This window comes from Anomaloglossus baeobatrachus, chromosome 11, assembly GCF_048569485.1.
Source record: "Anomaloglossus baeobatrachus isolate aAnoBae1 chromosome 11, aAnoBae1.hap1, whole genome shotgun sequence".
Classification (NCBI taxonomy): Eukaryota; Metazoa; Chordata; class Amphibia; order Anura; family Aromobatidae; genus Anomaloglossus; species Anomaloglossus baeobatrachus.
In genome coordinates this window covers 26070839-26088683 of record NC_134363.1, presented here as the reverse complement: position 1 = coordinate 26088683, position 17845 = coordinate 26070839, and the positions used below count along the sequence as shown (strand labels likewise).

At 41.9% G+C, this 17845-nt stretch overlaps 1 protein-coding gene and 1 pseudogene across 1 annotated transcript in view; both read left to right on the top strand.

The window, feature by feature from the left end:
- The window catches only part of LOC142256439 (N-formyl peptide receptor 2-like), a 7163-nt gene extending 3998 nt beyond the window's left edge, over positions 1–3165 (top strand). Inside the window, exon 4 of the mRNA XM_075328125.1 lies at positions 1–3165. This exon is cut by the window's left edge and continues 394 nt beyond it. Within this exon, the coding sequence (XP_075184240.1) occupies positions 1–600 (600 nt within the window). The 3' untranslated portion in view covers positions 601–3165.
- A 3957-nt stretch (positions 3166–7122) lies between these two features.
- Positions 7123–16557, top strand: LOC142255745 (chemerin-like receptor 1; annotated as a pseudogene).
- The last annotated feature ends 1288 nt before the right edge of the window (positions 16558–17845 follow it).

Sequence of the window (17845 nt, the reverse complement as noted above, 5' to 3'; positions counted from 1 at the left end):
AAAGTTCATAGAACATATAAACTAGTTAGACTCACTGCAGGAATAATTTGGTTGATCTCCTTCCTTGTGATTGGTTTTTGTTTGCTTGCATCAACATTTTTTTCATATCACATAGCTGAATGGTGTATAATAGACGACAATCAACAACTCTATCTTTGTAAGATTCCCTTTAGTAATCGGCTGCACAAATTAGTTATAATGTTTGTGATCCCTTTTCTCATCATCGTCACCTCTTATGTCACCATTTTCTTTAAACTTAGAAAAATTAAGAGATCCCAGAGATCTCAGAGATCCTCCAGGATCATCACCGCTGTTATATTGGGCTATTTTATCTGCTGGTTTCCATTTTTCATCTTTCCACTTACACCCATCTATGATGAAGATAGCCTTCTATTCCATAGTATGAATACTATTGTTACCATCCTGGCTTGTCTTAACAGTTGCATCAATCCAATCATTTATGTATTCATCGGCCAAGATTTCCAACAAGGTTTCCTCAGATCCATTCCCTTCAAGCTTGAAAAAGCTTTAGGTGACCATCCTAATGATGAATGTGTAGAACAACAGCCCTGTAAACCTACTCAAAGTACAGATGTTTAAAATATAGTTTTTTCATCCAAACCTTAAAAAGTTTTCCGTATCCTAAATTGATGTATTATCATCTTACAATTCATTTAAATCAGTTTTGTTATAAAATCATAGAGTGAACAAAATAGATGGTTATATTCTTGTTTTTATGATTATTTATGTAAAAAAGGTAATTCTTAATAGTCTTACTAGCTGTAATACCTGGCGTTGCCTGGGATAGTAACTGTCTCTATGTCTCTCTTTCTTTTTTTCTGTCTCTTTTCCTGTCTGTCTCTCTATCTCTTTCCCTGTTGGTCTGATTTTCTCCCTGTCTGTTTGTCTCTTTCCCTGTCTGTCTCTTTCCCTGTCTTTCCTTGTCTGTCTATTTCCCTGTCTGTCTCTCCATCTCGTTCCTTGTCTTTCTATCCCTTTCACTGTCTGTCTATATCTCTTTCCCTATTGGTCTGATTTTTCCCTGTCTGTTTGTCTCTTTCCCTGTCTGTCTCTTTCCCTGTTTTTCCTTGTCTGTCTCTTTCCTGGTCTGTCTCTTTGTCTATGTATATCTGTGTCTCTCTGTCTCTTTGTCTGTCTGTCTCTTTTTCTACATCTTTCCCTGTCTGTCTCTTTCTCTGTCTGTCTCTTTCCCAGTCTGTTTCTTTCCCTGTGTGTCTCTTTCCCTGTCTGTCTTTTTCCGTGTCTGTCTCTTTCCCTATCTCTTTTTCTGTCTGTCTCGGTGTCTGTCTCTTTCCCTGGCTGCATTGTGACACGCCAACATTCCATTCAAGGGTGTGGCTGCGCATTGTAACACGCCAACATTCTTTTACGTTCTGGCTGAATTTTTGGCTCCAAGCTCTATTGACTTTAATGGAGGCAGGTTTTATGGCGATTGTTTGTAAAGCATGGGGTTAAATTTCCCCTCAAAACGTAGTCTATGACGGTCCTGGAGTCAAATGGGGCTTCTCTGCAAAATTTCATAATTGTTCATGCGACCGTGTGGACTCCTTTAGCAGACATACACACACACACACTTACATTCACTCAGATTAATATAAGATTACTAGGGAAAGTGGATCAAGGAAAATTTGAATTTGCTTGGTTCCGCATTTTTCTTGGGAAATTAAACTTGTGGAGAAGTTTTTTAACCTCATATTTAATGTTGGTTATCAAGTCTCAGGATTTCTTGAGACCTTAGACCCATCCAGTCTTTGCTGCTCTTCTCAGCCATGACTGCTACCGGGACCTCTTACATTCAGCCAGGACTTCCACCTTTCATGACGCCCAGGAGGGCTCTGTACGAGTGTGTGAAAGGTCATGACATCAGCACATGCATCATGATCTTCTGGGCACATATGCAGAGCTGTTCCCAGGCCTATTGACACCCAGAACTTGTAGCTCAGTGCAAGAGGCCCAGAGATTCCAGCACAAGTAATGAAGTTGTGGCAATGACCAAATGTTTGATAATGAATAATAACAGGGACACATAAGTGAGTGTTAAGGTGATAATTATGTTTTTATTTATATTTTTGATGGCTCTTTTTGGTTTAGAAAAATTGCAGCCAACAGTTGGCATATTCCTCAATTTGCATGTTAGTTCCAATAGGTGGCACTAGAGTTTGTCTCCTTACTCCCTGAAGAGACAATTTGAATATTACCCGGAGGAGCATTGCAGCCTCACTATTGACAGCCAGATTATTTTGTCAGTCTCCACAAGGAGAAATGTTTTCCCCTTTAGACACCAGTAGAGTTTCTAATACAGCCAGATCAGATCTCATACCTTGCACTGAGGAAGGAAAATCATCCCAAAACAGCGTGCCTGCAAATTGAGGTTCTCATCCTGCATAAATCCTAGGTCATATAAAAAGGCACATTAAAGGGCCACCGTTGACTGTTAGGATTGCTACTTCCAATAGGTTGCAATAGAGTTTGTCTCCTTCCTCCCAGAAGAGACCATTTCAATTTGCATGAAAAAAAAAATCAAAATTTTGGTAAATTTGGATTCTTGTAAAAATTCAAGTAGAATTCAATTTCACTTCAATTTATTCTCTCATCTCTATTTATTACATTTAGATGTTATAGTCAGCACATTGGTTTCCTAAACGTCCAAAAACAGAATAATTGCTTTATTTATTTTTTAAGCTCCTTTATCTCTTAGAATCTTTTTCTAACATTCTCTGAGATGCGTTTGTCAAATTTAACTGAGCATGATATAACAGTCTTATCTTGATGTATTATTACAGTCCATCTATCTATCTATCTATCTATCTATCTATCTACCCATCCAGTATCTATCTATCTTTCTATGTATCTATCTATAATTTATACATCTATTATCTATCGATCATTCGTCCATGTCTCCATCCACCCATTATTTAATCTTCTTGTTTGTTACAATGTATCTACATATATTTGTATAAAATGTTTTCCTAAAGATACAGTAGAATACCAGATTGATTCATAATTCTAGAAAAAAACATACTCTATATTATTTCCATGTTTGCTATTATAATTTTTATCAACTTGTACATTTTTACCATGTAGATTTTTACACTAAAATTTATTTTAATCGATTTCTGTCTATATTAATTCAATTGTTGTAATGATGTATCAATAAAACAAACCTTTAAGTTGTTATTTGTCATCATTTTATTAATCAAATGTTTAAACTAGAAAAAATGGGTAATGACGATTAGAGATGAGCGAAACCGTTCAATAAAGATTCACCAATTTCAAATTTGGTATGAGCCTTAGCATGTTCGTAACCCTAATCACTTTCCCCAAATATCATCAATCTTCTGTTTGTTCTTTTTTTTGCTCCCGCACACCATCCACTTTTCCAAAAATGCTTTTGTAATAACATTTTTTGCATTTGTATTGGATTATGGTGCTGTCTGATAAATGGAGGGATGTGTAAAATCAGTGAAGGGGTGGGGACTCGGGAAAATCCTTTTGGCGTGCGACACTAATTTATTCGTTGTGCGGTTTCAAAAGTTCTTTTAGTTCCATAGTTGTGCGGTTCAGAAGATCTTTTAGTTCCATAGTTGTGCGGTTTCAGAAGATCTTTTAGTTCCATAGTTGTGCGGTTCAGAAAATCTTTTAGTTCCATAGTTGTGCGGTTCAGAAAATCTTTTAGTTCCATAGTTGTGCGGTTCAGAAGATCTTTTAGTTCCATAGTTGTGTGGTTTCAGAAGTTAGTTCCATAGTTGTGCGGTTTCAGAAAATCTTTTTAGTTCCATAGTTGTGCGGTTTCAGAAGATCTTTTAGTTCTATAACCGTGCAGTTCAGAAGATCTTTTAGTTCCATAGTTGTGTGGTTCAGAAGATCTTTTAGTTCCATAGTTGTGTGGTTTCAGAAGTTAGTTCCATAGTTGTGCGGTTTCAGAAAATCTTTTTAGTTCCATAGTTGTGTGGTTTCAGAAGATCTTTTAGTTCTATAACCGTGCAGTTCAGAAGATCTTTTAGTTCCATAGTTGTGCGGTTTCAGAAGATCTTTTAGTTCCATAGTTGTGCGGTTTCAGAAGATCTTTTAGTTCCATAGTTGTGCGGTTTCAGAAGATCTTTTAGTTCCATAGTTGTGCGGTTCAGAATATTTTTTAGTTCCATAGTTGTGCAGTTTCAGAAGATCTTTTAGTTCCATAATTGTGCGGTTTAGAAGATCTTTTAGTTCCATAGTTGTGTGGTTTCAGAAGATCTTTTAGTTCCATAGTTGTGTGGATCAGAAGATCTTTTAGTTCCATAGTTGTGCGGTTTCAGAAGATCTTTTAGTTCCATAGTTGTGCGGTTTCAGAAGATCTTTTAGTTCCATAGTTGTGCGGTTCAGAATATTTTTTAGTTCCATAGTTGTGCAGTTTCAGAAGATCTTTTAGTTCCATAGTTGTGCGGTTTAGAAGATCTTTTAGTTCCATAGTTGTGTGGTTTCAGAAGATCTTTTAGTTCCATAGTTGTGTGGTTTCAGAAGATCTTTTAGTTCCATAGTTGTGCGGATCAGAAGATCTTTTAGTTCCATAGTTGTGCGGTTTCAGAAGATCTTTTAGTTCCATAGTTGTGCGGTTCAGAATATTTTTTAGTTCCATAGTTGTGCAGTTTCAGAAGATCTTTTAGTTCCATAGTTGTGCGGTTTAGAAGATCTTTTAGTTCCATAGTTGTGTGGTTTCAGAAGATCTTTTAGTTCCATAGTTGTGCGGATCAGAAGATCTTTTAGTTCCATAGTTGTGCGGTTTCAGAAGATCTTTTAGTTCCATAGTTGTGCGGTTTCAGAAGATCTTTTAGTTCCATAGTTGTGCGGTTCAGAATATTTTTTAGTTCCATAGTTGTGCAGTTTCAGAAGATCTTTTAGTTCCATAGTTGTGCGGATCAGAAGATCTTTTAGTTCCATAGTTGTGCGGTTTAGAAGATCTTTTAGTTCCATAGTTGTGTGGTTTCAGAAGATCTTTTAGTTCCATAGTTGTGCGGATCAGAAGATCTTTTAGTTCCATAGTTGTGCGGTTTCAGAAGATCTTTTAGTTCCATAGTTGTGCGGTTTCAGAAGATCTTTTAGTTCCATAGTTGTGCGGTTCAGAATATTTTTTAGTTCCATAGTTGTGCAGTTTCAGAAGATCTTTTAGTTCCATAGTTGTGCGGTTTAGAAGATCTTTTAGTTCCATAGTTGTGTGGTTTCAGAATATCTTTTAGTTCCATAGTTGTGCGGATCAGAAGATCTTTTAGTTCCATAGTTGTGCGGTTTCAGAAGATCTTTTAGTTCCATAGTTGTGCGGTTCAGAAGATCTTTTAGTTCCATAGTTGTGCGGTTTCAGAAAATCTTTTAGTTCCATAGTTGTGCGGTTCAGAAGGTCTTTTAGTTCCATAGTTGTGCGGTTTAGAAGATTTTTTAGTTCCATAGTTGTGCGGTTTAGAAGTTCTTTTAGTTCCATAGTTGTGCGGTTTCAGAAGATCTTTTAAGGCCCCTTCACACACTGAGACTTTCTAGCAATCCCACCAGCGATCCCAACCTTATATGTTCCTAATTTTTATACTTTAGATTTCCGCTGTTTTCGTGTAAAGGTGTGCTTGGATGGGAAATTCCATTTTCAGATTACATTGATATGTATAATATTATTAATTCTGTGTTCCAAGCTTCTATTTAATACTTAATAGCAAAACCGTGTAACAGATTTTCTATAAAGGGATTGTTCACAGTTGGACACGCCCTTCCCATTTGCCATGTGCGCCCCTATAAAAATAAAAAAGGGTATACTCACCTACGGAGCCAGCAATGTCGGCAGTTCCTGGAGCCTACATGACATGGCTATGATGCGCAAGTCCTGTGTCTAGCTTCCTTCTCTCCACTGTCAGATCTTTAGGTAATTAACAGAAGTGAGCACTGCGGCTGCCAATCACTTCATGCTAATTGCATAACCATCCAAAGGCAAAGAAAAAGGAAGCTGACGGTGGTGATTGTACATGGGACTCGTGTTTCATAACATTGTCACCTGGGCCCTGAGAACATGAGTTTCAACATTTCTGGATTCACGCCAGCACCGGAGGTGAGTATAAGCATTTTATGAAGGCTCACATGGAGAATGAGAAGGGGACAACCTATTTAATTGTAGGATCCTGCATATCTGTCAGTTCGCTACAATGACAGCATATTGCATTGTGTATTCATTTCTCCTATGTGGGCGCTACACGAGAATCACTTATCTTACAAAAAATGCAACAAATATGTAGTAATAAGACAGGAAATATACATATGGAAAGGTCTATTATGTTTCAATACTCCTTGTATCTCAATTTCTCTTTATTATTAATATCCTGTATTGCAGTTAGTATATGGGAACATAATTGTACACATCCGTGGGGTAGTGTATTTCTTACAGACGAGAATTTGTTATAAGTCTATGTTTTAAATCCAATTACCGTATTTTTCGGACTATAAGACGCACTTTTTCCCCCCTAATGTTGGGGGAATGTGCGGGGTGCGTTTTGTAGTCTGAATGTAGGGCATGGCTGCTGGGAATGAGGGTGCAGCAGTGGCACGGGTCATCGGGGGCATGAGCAGGCTGCAGCAGCGCCAACCGTGACAACGTGGGCCCGCTCATTTCATATGTATGCCCATCCTCCCGCCCACCATCTCTCAGCGGTGAAGCCGGCGCTGAGAGGTGGGCAGGATGATGAGCGGGGGATGTGCGCATACTAATCAGCCAGCCCGCATGATCACTCCTGGCAACTACAGCCTGGAGTGATCATGTGCGGTTATATTCACTGCCCCCGTGCATCATCATTAGTGCTGGCTGCAGTGAATCAGTATACTCACCGGCCACGATCCCTGCAACATTGCTCGTCCTCCTGTCTGTGCCGGCCGCAGCTGTGTGTGGAGACTAGCGGTGCTGTGGTCATCGCTGTGCACACGTGTCCACACACAGCCGCAGCCGGCATAGACAGTGAGACAAGTGATGCTACAGGGATCGTGGATGGGCAGTCTTTGTTTTCTTTCAGGTAGCCAAAAATATACATAAATTGTGTCCTGACGGTCAGCAGAGAACAATGTCAGGGAAACTGCTACTATGGTAGGTTCTTAAACATGGCATTGGTGAAAGATGGTGGCCTGTGGGGGCTCCATACTTCTCCACCAGAGAGAATTAGTGAGTGTGTATGCCTTTGGGTGAGGTGAATGACAATTACTATTTTCTTTGGGTTGGTGTACATCACCCCACATCCGGTCCCTATCGAAGATGTAGTCGACAAACAGGTGACACCGGAGTCCTCTTGGCAATCCAAAACTTGAATAGTTTATTCTTTCCACACTATAACAGACATGGACTCAGTCCTGACGATTCTGCGGTTTCTGTTTTTTTGGGTACTCTCACTCGACCTATCCCCGCTATCTGTGATTAGTTCACAAGCTGCAGGGCAACTGTGTCTCCATTCTCCCATGCTTCATCTTACCGCTGTCCGCTTCTGGGCACCAATCGCTGCCTGATGACATCAACCTGGGTGCAGTTTGCCACCAAACCACTAGATGTTGCCAGAACACTAATCGACAGGAGCTGCCGGGTTAATACACTAGGTGAAACAGGAACCAAGTGCAGAACAATCAGTGAACAAGAGAGGTCACGTCAGTAGAAGGGGAGAGCAGAGGTGGAGTCAGTGAAAAAGCCAGGGTCGATACATAGAGTGGTTAAGTAAGTACACAGGGATGGGCAGAGATGGGGTCAGAGAGCTATCTGGAGTTGGTACATGGATTGGTCATGTCAGTACACAGGGGCTGGCAGAGACAGAGTCAGACAGCTAGACGGGGTTGGTACACGGAGGGAATTAAGTCAGAAGGAAGAAGTTGGAAGGGGACCATGGAAGCAAGGTTGCGGGACAAGATCGGGTAGGACACTCACTGGGACTAGATATGAGCACTGCCTAGCATGAAGTATCACTGGCAGCATTTCAGGTGCAAGGGCTCAAAGATAAGGTCGAATATCAACCGGAACGAGGCACCAATGAATTAGCCCTTTCCCCAGGCCAGGAATCGGAACCCACAGTGAGGAAAAAACAAAGCAGCAGAGCCACCAGTAATAATTATGACACAAAGGTTCTGGACCTTTAAGAGGTACATCAGTATGCCCTGAATGGCTCCTGACACCTCAACAATTCTTTACTCCTCAAACTCTTCTGCAGAACTTCCTCTCACCAGGCCTGTCTCTCTAATCAACCTACTGGCCATGTATCACTCCTCCCCTATCTTATCTAAAATCTAATCCTCCACAGCTCTTGCCTAACCACTAGGTGGTGCCGACCGCTACACGGTTCCAGCCCTGCTTCATCAGGGAACCGCACTTCCCTAGCAACAGTGGTCATTTTTATCAAACACATTAACGGCATACTTGGTACCTAAAACACAACATAGACAAATAGCGTAAAACAGTAGGGGGAGGGGGGGCGCGATCACCTCCTACAATAGCTTATGCCAAAAGTGGTGTGAAATAAGACATAAATATAATCTAGTACCTGACTGAAGTACATTTTTTTACGACACAGGAGTAGAGATGAGCGAACCGGTCCCGGTTCGGCTCGAGGTCGGTTCGCCGAACGGGGGTCCCGTTCGAGTTCGGCTTGTCGAACGTTCGACGAACCGAACTAGAACCAATAGGCTATAATGGGAGGCAATCACAAACACATAAAAATGCATTATAAATGTACACAAACAGTTAATAAACATTGCCATAACACTTACCGGTCCCCGCGATCCCTTCTGCACTCTGTCTCCTGCCGCTATTCCATCCGATGATCGCTGAATCCTCCCGGTGACGGCACTGCCAGCAGAGATGCAGGACCTATCGTGACGTCAAAATAGCCATGTGACCAGTCACGTGGCTATTATCTCATTGGCTACAGACTGGTCACATGACTATGACACGTCATGTAGGACCTGCGAGTGCTTCTCTCCGGTACACGGTGCACATATGTGTATCGCCGTGTACCGGCGATATGCTCTAGCACACGGTCGACTCCCCGTTCCGTTAGGGACCGGCTGACACAGCCGGTCATTAACGGAGATCACCGTTGCCATAGCAACGCAGTTAGCGGTGACGTCACCGCTAACCGCGGCTCCGAGAGCACCATTGCTATGGTAACGCGTCTGTCAGCGTTACCGCTGTTACCGCTGACAGCCAGCACTGATCACTCACGGAGTGAAGGCTGCACGCTGCTTCACGATTGTAGTGAGGATTGTAGTGAGGATGAGTGAACCTCATCCTTCCTCACTACAATCGTCACTACTACTACACTAGTGAGGATTGTACTGAGGATGAGGTTCCCCAGCCCCAAGTGATGAGCTGGGGAACCTCATCCTCACTACAATCGTCACTACTACTACACTAGAAAGAAAGAAGACAGAAGAGCAGGATCGTGGAGGGCTGACAGGGGGTAATAAAGATGGAGTCTCTAATGTGTCTGTGTATTTATTTCTATTAAAGTATTTTTTCTCTGTGTGGTGTTTTTTTTTAACCCTTTATTGGAGATTCTTAATGGCCGGGTCAAACGTGCCTGACATTAAGAATCTCTGGCTTAATACTGGCTAGTAAAACAAAGCCAGTATTAACTCATGATTACCCAACAAGCCACCCGGCTCCAGGGCTGTTGGAAGAGTTGGATACAGCGCCAGATGATGGCGCTTCTATGAGAGCGCCATTTTCTGGGACGGCTGCGGACTGAAATCTGCAGCAGAGGCGCCCAGAAACCTCGGGCTAACCTGTGCTGCGGATTCCAATCCCCAGCTGCCTAGTTGTACCCGGCTGGACACAAAAATGGGGCGAAGCCCACGTCATTTGTTTTTTAATTATTTCATGAAATAAGTGAAATAATTAAAAAAAAACGGGCTTCCCTATATTTTTGGTTCCCAGCCGGGTACAAATAGGCAACTGGGGGTTGGAGGCAGCCCGTGGCTGCCTGCTGTACCTGGCTAGCATACAAAAATATGGCGAAGCCCACGTCATTTTTTTGGTGGGCAAAAAAATTCTGCATACAGTCCTGGATGGAGTATGCTGAGCCTTGTAGTTCTGCAGCTGCTGTCTGCTCTTCTCCATACAGACAGACAGCAGCTGCAGAACTACAAGGCTCAGCATACTCCATCCAGGACTGCATGCAGAAGTTTTTAGCCCCCTGAAAAAATTATGTGGGCTTCGCCATATTTTTGTATGCTACCAGGTACAGCAGGCAGGTACGGCTGCCCCAAACCCCCAGTTGCCTATTTGTACCCGGCTGGGAACCAAAAATAAAGGGAAGCCCTTTTTTTATTATTTCATGAATTTCATGAAATAATTAGAAAACAAATGACGTAGGCTTCGCCCCATTTTTGTGTCCAGTCAGGTACAACTAGGCAGCTGGGGATTGGAATCCGCAGCACAGGTTGGCCTGAGCTTTCTGGGCCCCACTGCTGCGAATTGCAGTCTGCAGCCGCCTCAGAAAATGGCATTTTCATAGAAGCGCCATCTTCTGGCGCTGTATCCAACTCTTCCAGCACCTGCCTGCTATACCTGGCTAGCATACAAAAATATGGCGAAGCTCACGTCCTTTTTTTTGTAGTTTTTTGGCAAAAAAAATAAAAAATGCTTCCCTGGATTTTCCATTGCCAGTGAAGGTAACACCAAGCAGTGGGGGTTAGCAGCCAGTAGCTGCTTGGATTACCCTTAGCTAGCAATACAAAAAATGCAGCGGGAGCCCACATATATTTTTTTAATTATTTATTTAAATAACTAAAAACAAAATGGGCTTCCCTGTATTTTGATTGCTGGACATCACAGTGCTGTAAAAATAAATCTTTAAAAAAATGACGTAGCGCTCCGCGGTATTTTTGATTCTCAGCGCAGATAAAGCAGACAGCTATGGGTTGCCACCCCCATCTGCCTGCCGTTACCTTGGTTGGCAATCAAAATACAGGGAAGCCCATTAATTTTTTCTATTTAAAAAATAGTTAAAAAAAAAAATGACGTTGGGTCCCCCCATTTTTGATAGCCAGCTAGGGTAAAGCAGACGGCTGTAGCCTGAAAACCACAGCTGGCAGCTTTACTGTGGTTGGGGATCCAATGTGGAGGTCCCCTCAGGCTCTTTTTTATAATTATTTTATAAATATTAATAATTACACAATAAAAGTAGGGTCCCTCCCAAATTGGATCACCAGCCAAGGTAAAGTGGACAGCTGTGGTCTGGTATTCTCAGGGTGGGAAGGTCCATAGTTATTGGGCCTTCACAGCCTAAAAATAGCAGGCCGCAGGCACCCCAGACGTGGCGCATCCACTAGATGCGCCAATCCTGGCGCTTCACCCCAGCTCATCCCGTTCCCTGGTGCAGTGGCAAACGGGGTAATAAATCGGGTTGATACTAGCTGTAAAGTCACCTGAGATCAAGCCCAGCAGTTTGTGATGTCATGGCGTCTATTAGATACCCAACATCATAAACTGTCAAAACTAACAAAAAAAAAAAATCGACAAAAGAAATTTATTTGAAAAAACAGTCCCCAAAACATTTCCTCTTTCACCAATTTATTGTAAGAAAAAAAATAAAGGGGTCCCACGATGACTCTGGACCGTCTAGAATACGGGGGGGAGACACTCAAGGAACGTATCCCCCATTTTCTAGGAGTGCGGACCCTTCATGTGAGGAGTGTGGGTGCAATGAATCTGCACTCACTCTCCCCGGGTCCACAGCAGCAGAGTCCATGTCGTAATGGTTGCTACCAAAGCTGCAATGCCCTGCTCATGAGGGCATGCCTAATCAGGAGAACTACTGTAGAGGAAGCTCTGCTCACTGGTATATAGGTGCTCAGAGGTAATAATAGATAAAATTAGTGAGTAACCTCGGCACTCTAAATCTCCCAGACTAAGTCAGTAAGTCACAACGGATAGTAATGCAAAATCACTCTTTATTGGTCCGTATTAAGAAAAAAAAAATTTTCATAAGCATATATGTTTTTGTCCAAAACAAGTTACAAATGACGTTTCGGCCTGAGCCTTCGTCAGATTGGACTTATCTGCATGTAATCATGAGAAATGACAATAATCAGTATCACATAAGAGTGAGAGAACAATAACATAAACTCGAACAATGTAGAGGTACAATTGGGATGCAGCAAAAAAATTGCAACACAGCAAGAAATGAAACACATGATACAAATGTCATAATACAGTACAAGGACAAAATAGTAATGACAAATATGGGGTCAGAGTAGGCTTAGACAGCTCTGGTACGAAAGAGATGTCAATCATAAAGTAACATGTGCAGTAGGTGTAGAGCTACAGTATGCATGGCAGAGCTAATGGGTAGACCGACTATAGAAAAAGAACGGAGAAAAGAGGAGAAAAAGTGGAGAAAAGTGGAGAAAAAGTGGAGAAAAAGTGGAGAATAAGTGGAGAAAAAATGGAGAAGTGGAGAAAAAGTGGAGAAAAAGTGGAGAAAAAGTGGAGAAAAAATGGAGAAAAAAATGGAGAAAAAGTGGAGAAAAAGTGGAGAAAAAGTGGAGAAAAAGTGGAGAAAAAGGGGAGAAAAAGTGGAGAAAAAGTGGAGAAAAAATGGAGAAAAAAACGGAGAAAAAGTGGAGAAAAAGTGGAGAAAAAGTGGAGAAAAAGTGGAGAAAAAATGGAGAAAAAGTGGAGAAAAAGTGGAGAAAAAATGGAGAAAAAGTGGAGAAAAAGTGGAGAAAAAATGGAGAAAAAAATGGAGAAAAAGTGGAGAGAAAGTGGAGAAAAAGTAGAGAAAAAGTGGAGAAAAAGTGGAGAAAAAGTGGAGAAAAAATGGAGAAAAAATTGGAGAAAAAGTGGAGAAAAAGTGGAGAAAAAGTGGAGAAAAAGTGGAGAAAAAGTGGAGAAAAAGTGGAGAAAAAATGGAGAAAAAAATGAAGAAAAAGTGGAGAAAAAGTGGAGAATAAGTGGAGAAAAAATGGAGAAAAAATGTAGAAAAAGTGGAGAAAAAGTGGAGAAAAAATGGAGAAAAAGTGGAGAAAAAGTGGAGCACCCTTTGGTACCTTTCATGTGGCACTAAGGGGTGCTTAGCTTTGTATTTAGCCAAAAAAATAGGGACAAAAATGACGTAGGGTTCCCCCTAGTTTTGTAGCCAGCTAGGGTAAAGCAGACGGCTGCAGCCTGCAGACCACAGCTGGCAACCTCACCTTGGCTGGTAATCCACAACTGAGGGCACCCTACGCTGTTATTTTAAATTAAATAAATAATTTAAAAAAAGAACACGTAGGGGTCCCCCCAAAATTGGATCACCAGCCAAGGTAAAGCAGACAGCTGGGGCCTGATATTCTCAGACTAGGGAGGTCCATGGTTATTGGACTCTCCCCAGCCTAAAAATAGCAGGCCGCAGCCGCCCCAGAAGTGGCGCATCCATTAGATGCGCCAATCCTGGTGCTTCGCCCCAGCTCATCCCGCGCCCTGGTGCGGTGGCAAACGGGGTAATATATGGGGTTAATACCAGATGTGTAATGTCACCTGGCATCAAGCCCTGGGGTTGGTGAGGTCAGGCGTCTATCAGATACCCGACATCACCAACCCAGTCAGTAATAAAAAAAAATAGACGACAAACACATTTTTATTTGAAAAAACACTCCCCAAAACATTCCCTCTTTAACCAATTTATTAGAATGAAAAACAAATCCAGGTCTGCTGTAATCCAAGGGGTTGCCATGACGATCCACACTGTCCCAGTCAATGAAGAGCAGAATGTTCCCCATTGGCTGGGAGAGCAGTGCAGTGACCTGAGCTAACATCAATGGGTCAGCCCAGGTCACTGCAGGGCATGACAAGTGCTGCTGTCAGCGAGGTACATTACCTGCGCTGATCTCCAGCACACTGACAGCCCCTGTCACTAAGTTCAATGACCGGCGCCTTCACACCAAGTATCGCGAGAGGCCCGTGACATCACCGCTAGTCAGTCTCGGGTTGGAAGCGAGAGGTGATGTGACAAGCGGCGGCCATGGAGGACAGTGACAGCGCTGAGGTCGGGATGGCGGGACTTCATCACCGCAGGTAAGCCGAGCGGGGTGTGTGTGTGTGTGTGTGTGTGTGTGTGTGTGTGTGTGTGTATGTGTGTGTGTGTGTGTGTGTGTGTATGTGTATGTGTACATGCCGTGGGCAGGAGGGGGCGGAGCGAGCTGAGCGGGGAAGTGTGGGCTTCCTGCACGTAACTAGGATAAACATCGGGTTACTAACCAAAGCGCTTTGGTTGGATACCCGATGTTTATCTTGGTTACCAGCTTGTGGCAGGCTGCCAGCGATGGCTCCTGCACACTGTAGCTGTAAAAAGCCCTGCTTTTTACTGCTAGAACCGTTCTCGAACGTATCTAGAACTATCGAGCTTTTGCAAAAAGCTCGAGTTCTAGTTCGATCTCGAACAGCCCCCAAAATCACTCGAGCCTAGAACTGGAGAACCTCGAACCGCGAACCGCGCTCAACTCTACACAGGAGCTGAAAAATTAACCAAATACATTGAATCACATGCCACTTGATGCGTATGGTGCATCATACTCCAGCACATTTTTGAACAAGATTAACATACAAAACACCAACCTTGAAGAATATGAGTACGGTTACAGTATTTTAGGTTATTTTACAACTATTTCATGTTAACGTAAGTTATTAGGCAGTAGCAAAGGCTTCATAGTAGTTTCTTAGTAGATGCGTATGGAAGTGGTGATGTATTTGGGTGGTGTTATCTCCAAGACAGGCTTGGATTGTCATAGTAAAAATATAGGACTTGAATCAACTAAATTCAGAAAGGAGAAGTAAATAATAAAAATAATAATATTACAAAAATTTTATTGAACCATTTTTTACACACAGAATTTTATACAACTTTCCCAGTTACACGTCAATAACTTGTCAATAATTTCTGCTGATAGATTAATACAGAGTCAAGAGTTAAAAACTACAGACAATCTGAAACTCAATTCTCATTTTTTTTTCTTTCCAGAATGAAAAAGAAGAAAATATTACTGAAATATATGACAAAAAAAGAATATAATAGAGAACATAACACATTTTCTTTCCTTTGAAAATTCCACAAATTTAGAATATACAGATTTTTATGAAAACAATACAAGAAGTGACGGTCATGAAATCGAGGTCTATGAAGTAATTTATTATGCGGGGGTCATCTAAGTGTTTTGTTTGTTGTAAATCATTGGAAACTGTCTTGTCATTTGGTTCGACTTCTTAAGAAACAAAAGAAACCATCAATGTCGTGGGGTTCCTCATTTTGGCCATCGCTGATTTGTTCTTTGCAATAATGTTTCTTGTGTTTGTTACACAATGTTTTTTAGCACATATGTCTTTTTTCACAGTTTATTCTTGCTGCTATTATCTTTTAATATGTCGGTCAGTGTTCTCCAGCTTACGGTCATCAGTGTAGACCGATACATCTGTGTCGTGTTCCCGGTATGGTGTCATAACCACCGGAGACCAAGATTGGCTTTCATCATTACTCAGATCATTTGGATGATTTCATTGGTTCAGTCTATGCCCTTCTTACAATATGTAGACTTGTCTAATGTTTATAACTTCACACTTTGCGACTTCAACATGAATAGATCTACTTTGATAAAAATGATATTTTCGGAATTTATCTTCTTCTTCCTTCTACCTTTGATCATCATTGTGTCCTGTTTCATCGTGATTTTCATGCACATGAGAAGGAAACGCATCTTCACATCTTCTAAAGGGGGTTTTATGCGCAGCGACATCGCTAGCGATGTTGCTGGTGAAAGCACCTGCCCCCGTCGGTTGTGCGTTATGAGCAAATCGCTGCCGGTGGCGCACAACATTGTTAGGACCCGTCACATGGGACTTACCTGCCTAGCGACGTCGCTGTGGCCAGCGAACCGCCTCATTTCTAAGGGGGTGGTTCGTGCGGTGTCACAGCGGCATCACTAAGCGGCCGCCCAATAGAAGTGGAGGGGCGGAGATGAACGGCCGTAACGTCCTGTTCACCTCCTTCCTTCCTCATTGTGGGCGGCCGCAGGAACGGTGTTGTTCCTTGTTCCTGCGGTGTCACACGTAGCAATGTGTGCTGCCGCAGGAACGACGAACAGCCAGCATCCTGCAACAGCAACGATATTAGGAAAATGAACGACGTGTCAACGATCAACGATAAGGTGAGTATTTTTGATCACTAACACTCGCTCGGAGCTGTTACACACAACGACGTTGCTAACGACGCCGGATGCGCGTCACGGAACCCGTGACCCCGGCGATATATCGTTAATACGTTGTTGCGTGTAATGGGGCCTTAAGACTTTTAAAACCATCAAGATTTCAAGGAAAAATGTTGTGGCTCCTTCCAGGCTATGTTTGAGAAGGCATTTCTAGAAAATGAGAAGGCAGAGTTTGAAAAACAAGAAAGGATTACAGCTCTTACAAGGTTGCAAGAAGTCATAGCATAAACTACACTGTGACTTTGGAAATAATGTATATTAAGTTTTATTTGCTTATATCTTTTTATTGCTCTATTTTCAGAATTAAATAAAACTTAATACTGTATATAAACGGACTGTGGGGGGCTAATATTGTTTATAGAGGGCTCATAATGTATATAGGGAGCTTTGTGGGGCTCACATTGTATATAGTGGTGGTGTGTGGGTTTATAGTGTATAAAGGAGGTGGCTGCCAGCACACTTAATTCTGTTCAATTTTAAGTGATACAACTAATATTAATATTAGATAATAATTACAATTATTTTGTTAATATTGATATTGAAGAGAGTAAATTCAACCTATTGGCTTGGCCTCCAAAACAGTCACAGTCTCTCATGTGGACCTTCACAAAAATGAATTCCATACTCCGGCTCCAGAATGATTTATACAAGTTAGGCAAGATGACTGTAAATTAATTTTGTCTACTTGTGATGGAAAAAAACATAACTGAAAGCAAATGAATATACTATACAGTGAATAACCACAACATTGGAAACAAAACCAAAACGATAAAAAATGGGTGTTTTCTGTGATAGGGCTACAGTAGGGATAATGAGGGAAAGTCGTCACCGAGCGGGGGCGCCACGACGTGACGGTTGGGGTGGCAACCTCCGTGGTCAGGTAGGGATAGACCTTCTCTTAGATTTAGGGACAGTTAGTGTGCTTTTGATAACCTTTTTGAAGTGGAACACTTTGTTGGTGTCTATTGTGAGGACTGGCTCATTTTTACGTTTCTTGGGAATCGACAGGGATAATATTCCCTGAGAGATGTGTCTTGTCTCTATGTGTGAATCCTGCCAAAAAATACTATTTCATTTTTGCTCCCTGTAAGGAGCTGTTGGGTTTGACGGTAGATCCGTTCCTTTTTACCCTTTAGATTTGATGGGGTATCGTATTGACTCCTCTTCCTTTTTGACGTTATCCCTCATCACAGGTCCTTATTGGTCAGAATTATGACTATACTGAAAAATTTTGAATCTAGCCATTGAGGCATATACAGTGGGGCATTCTCTTTTATAAAAATATAAGATCTGGATAGATAGCGGTGGCTGTATATCACTAAAATAGTTTGGGTTATAGCTATATTCTAGACATTATCTAAAAGCAGATCTATCAAAAGTATTAAACCGCCTATCAACATACCGGTTGTATACTGCAGCAGTTTTCAAGCAGTTTCAGCCCCTAATACTATTATCACATGTCCTGCAGTGACGCATATAATTGTGAATCATGACATCAGGTAAGGTGACTTTCCGGCGTTCCATGTGACCGATGACATTTTCAGCACGTGTTTGTATACCGATCACGTGATTACGGTTTACCTAACGCGAGATTGTGCCGAACACA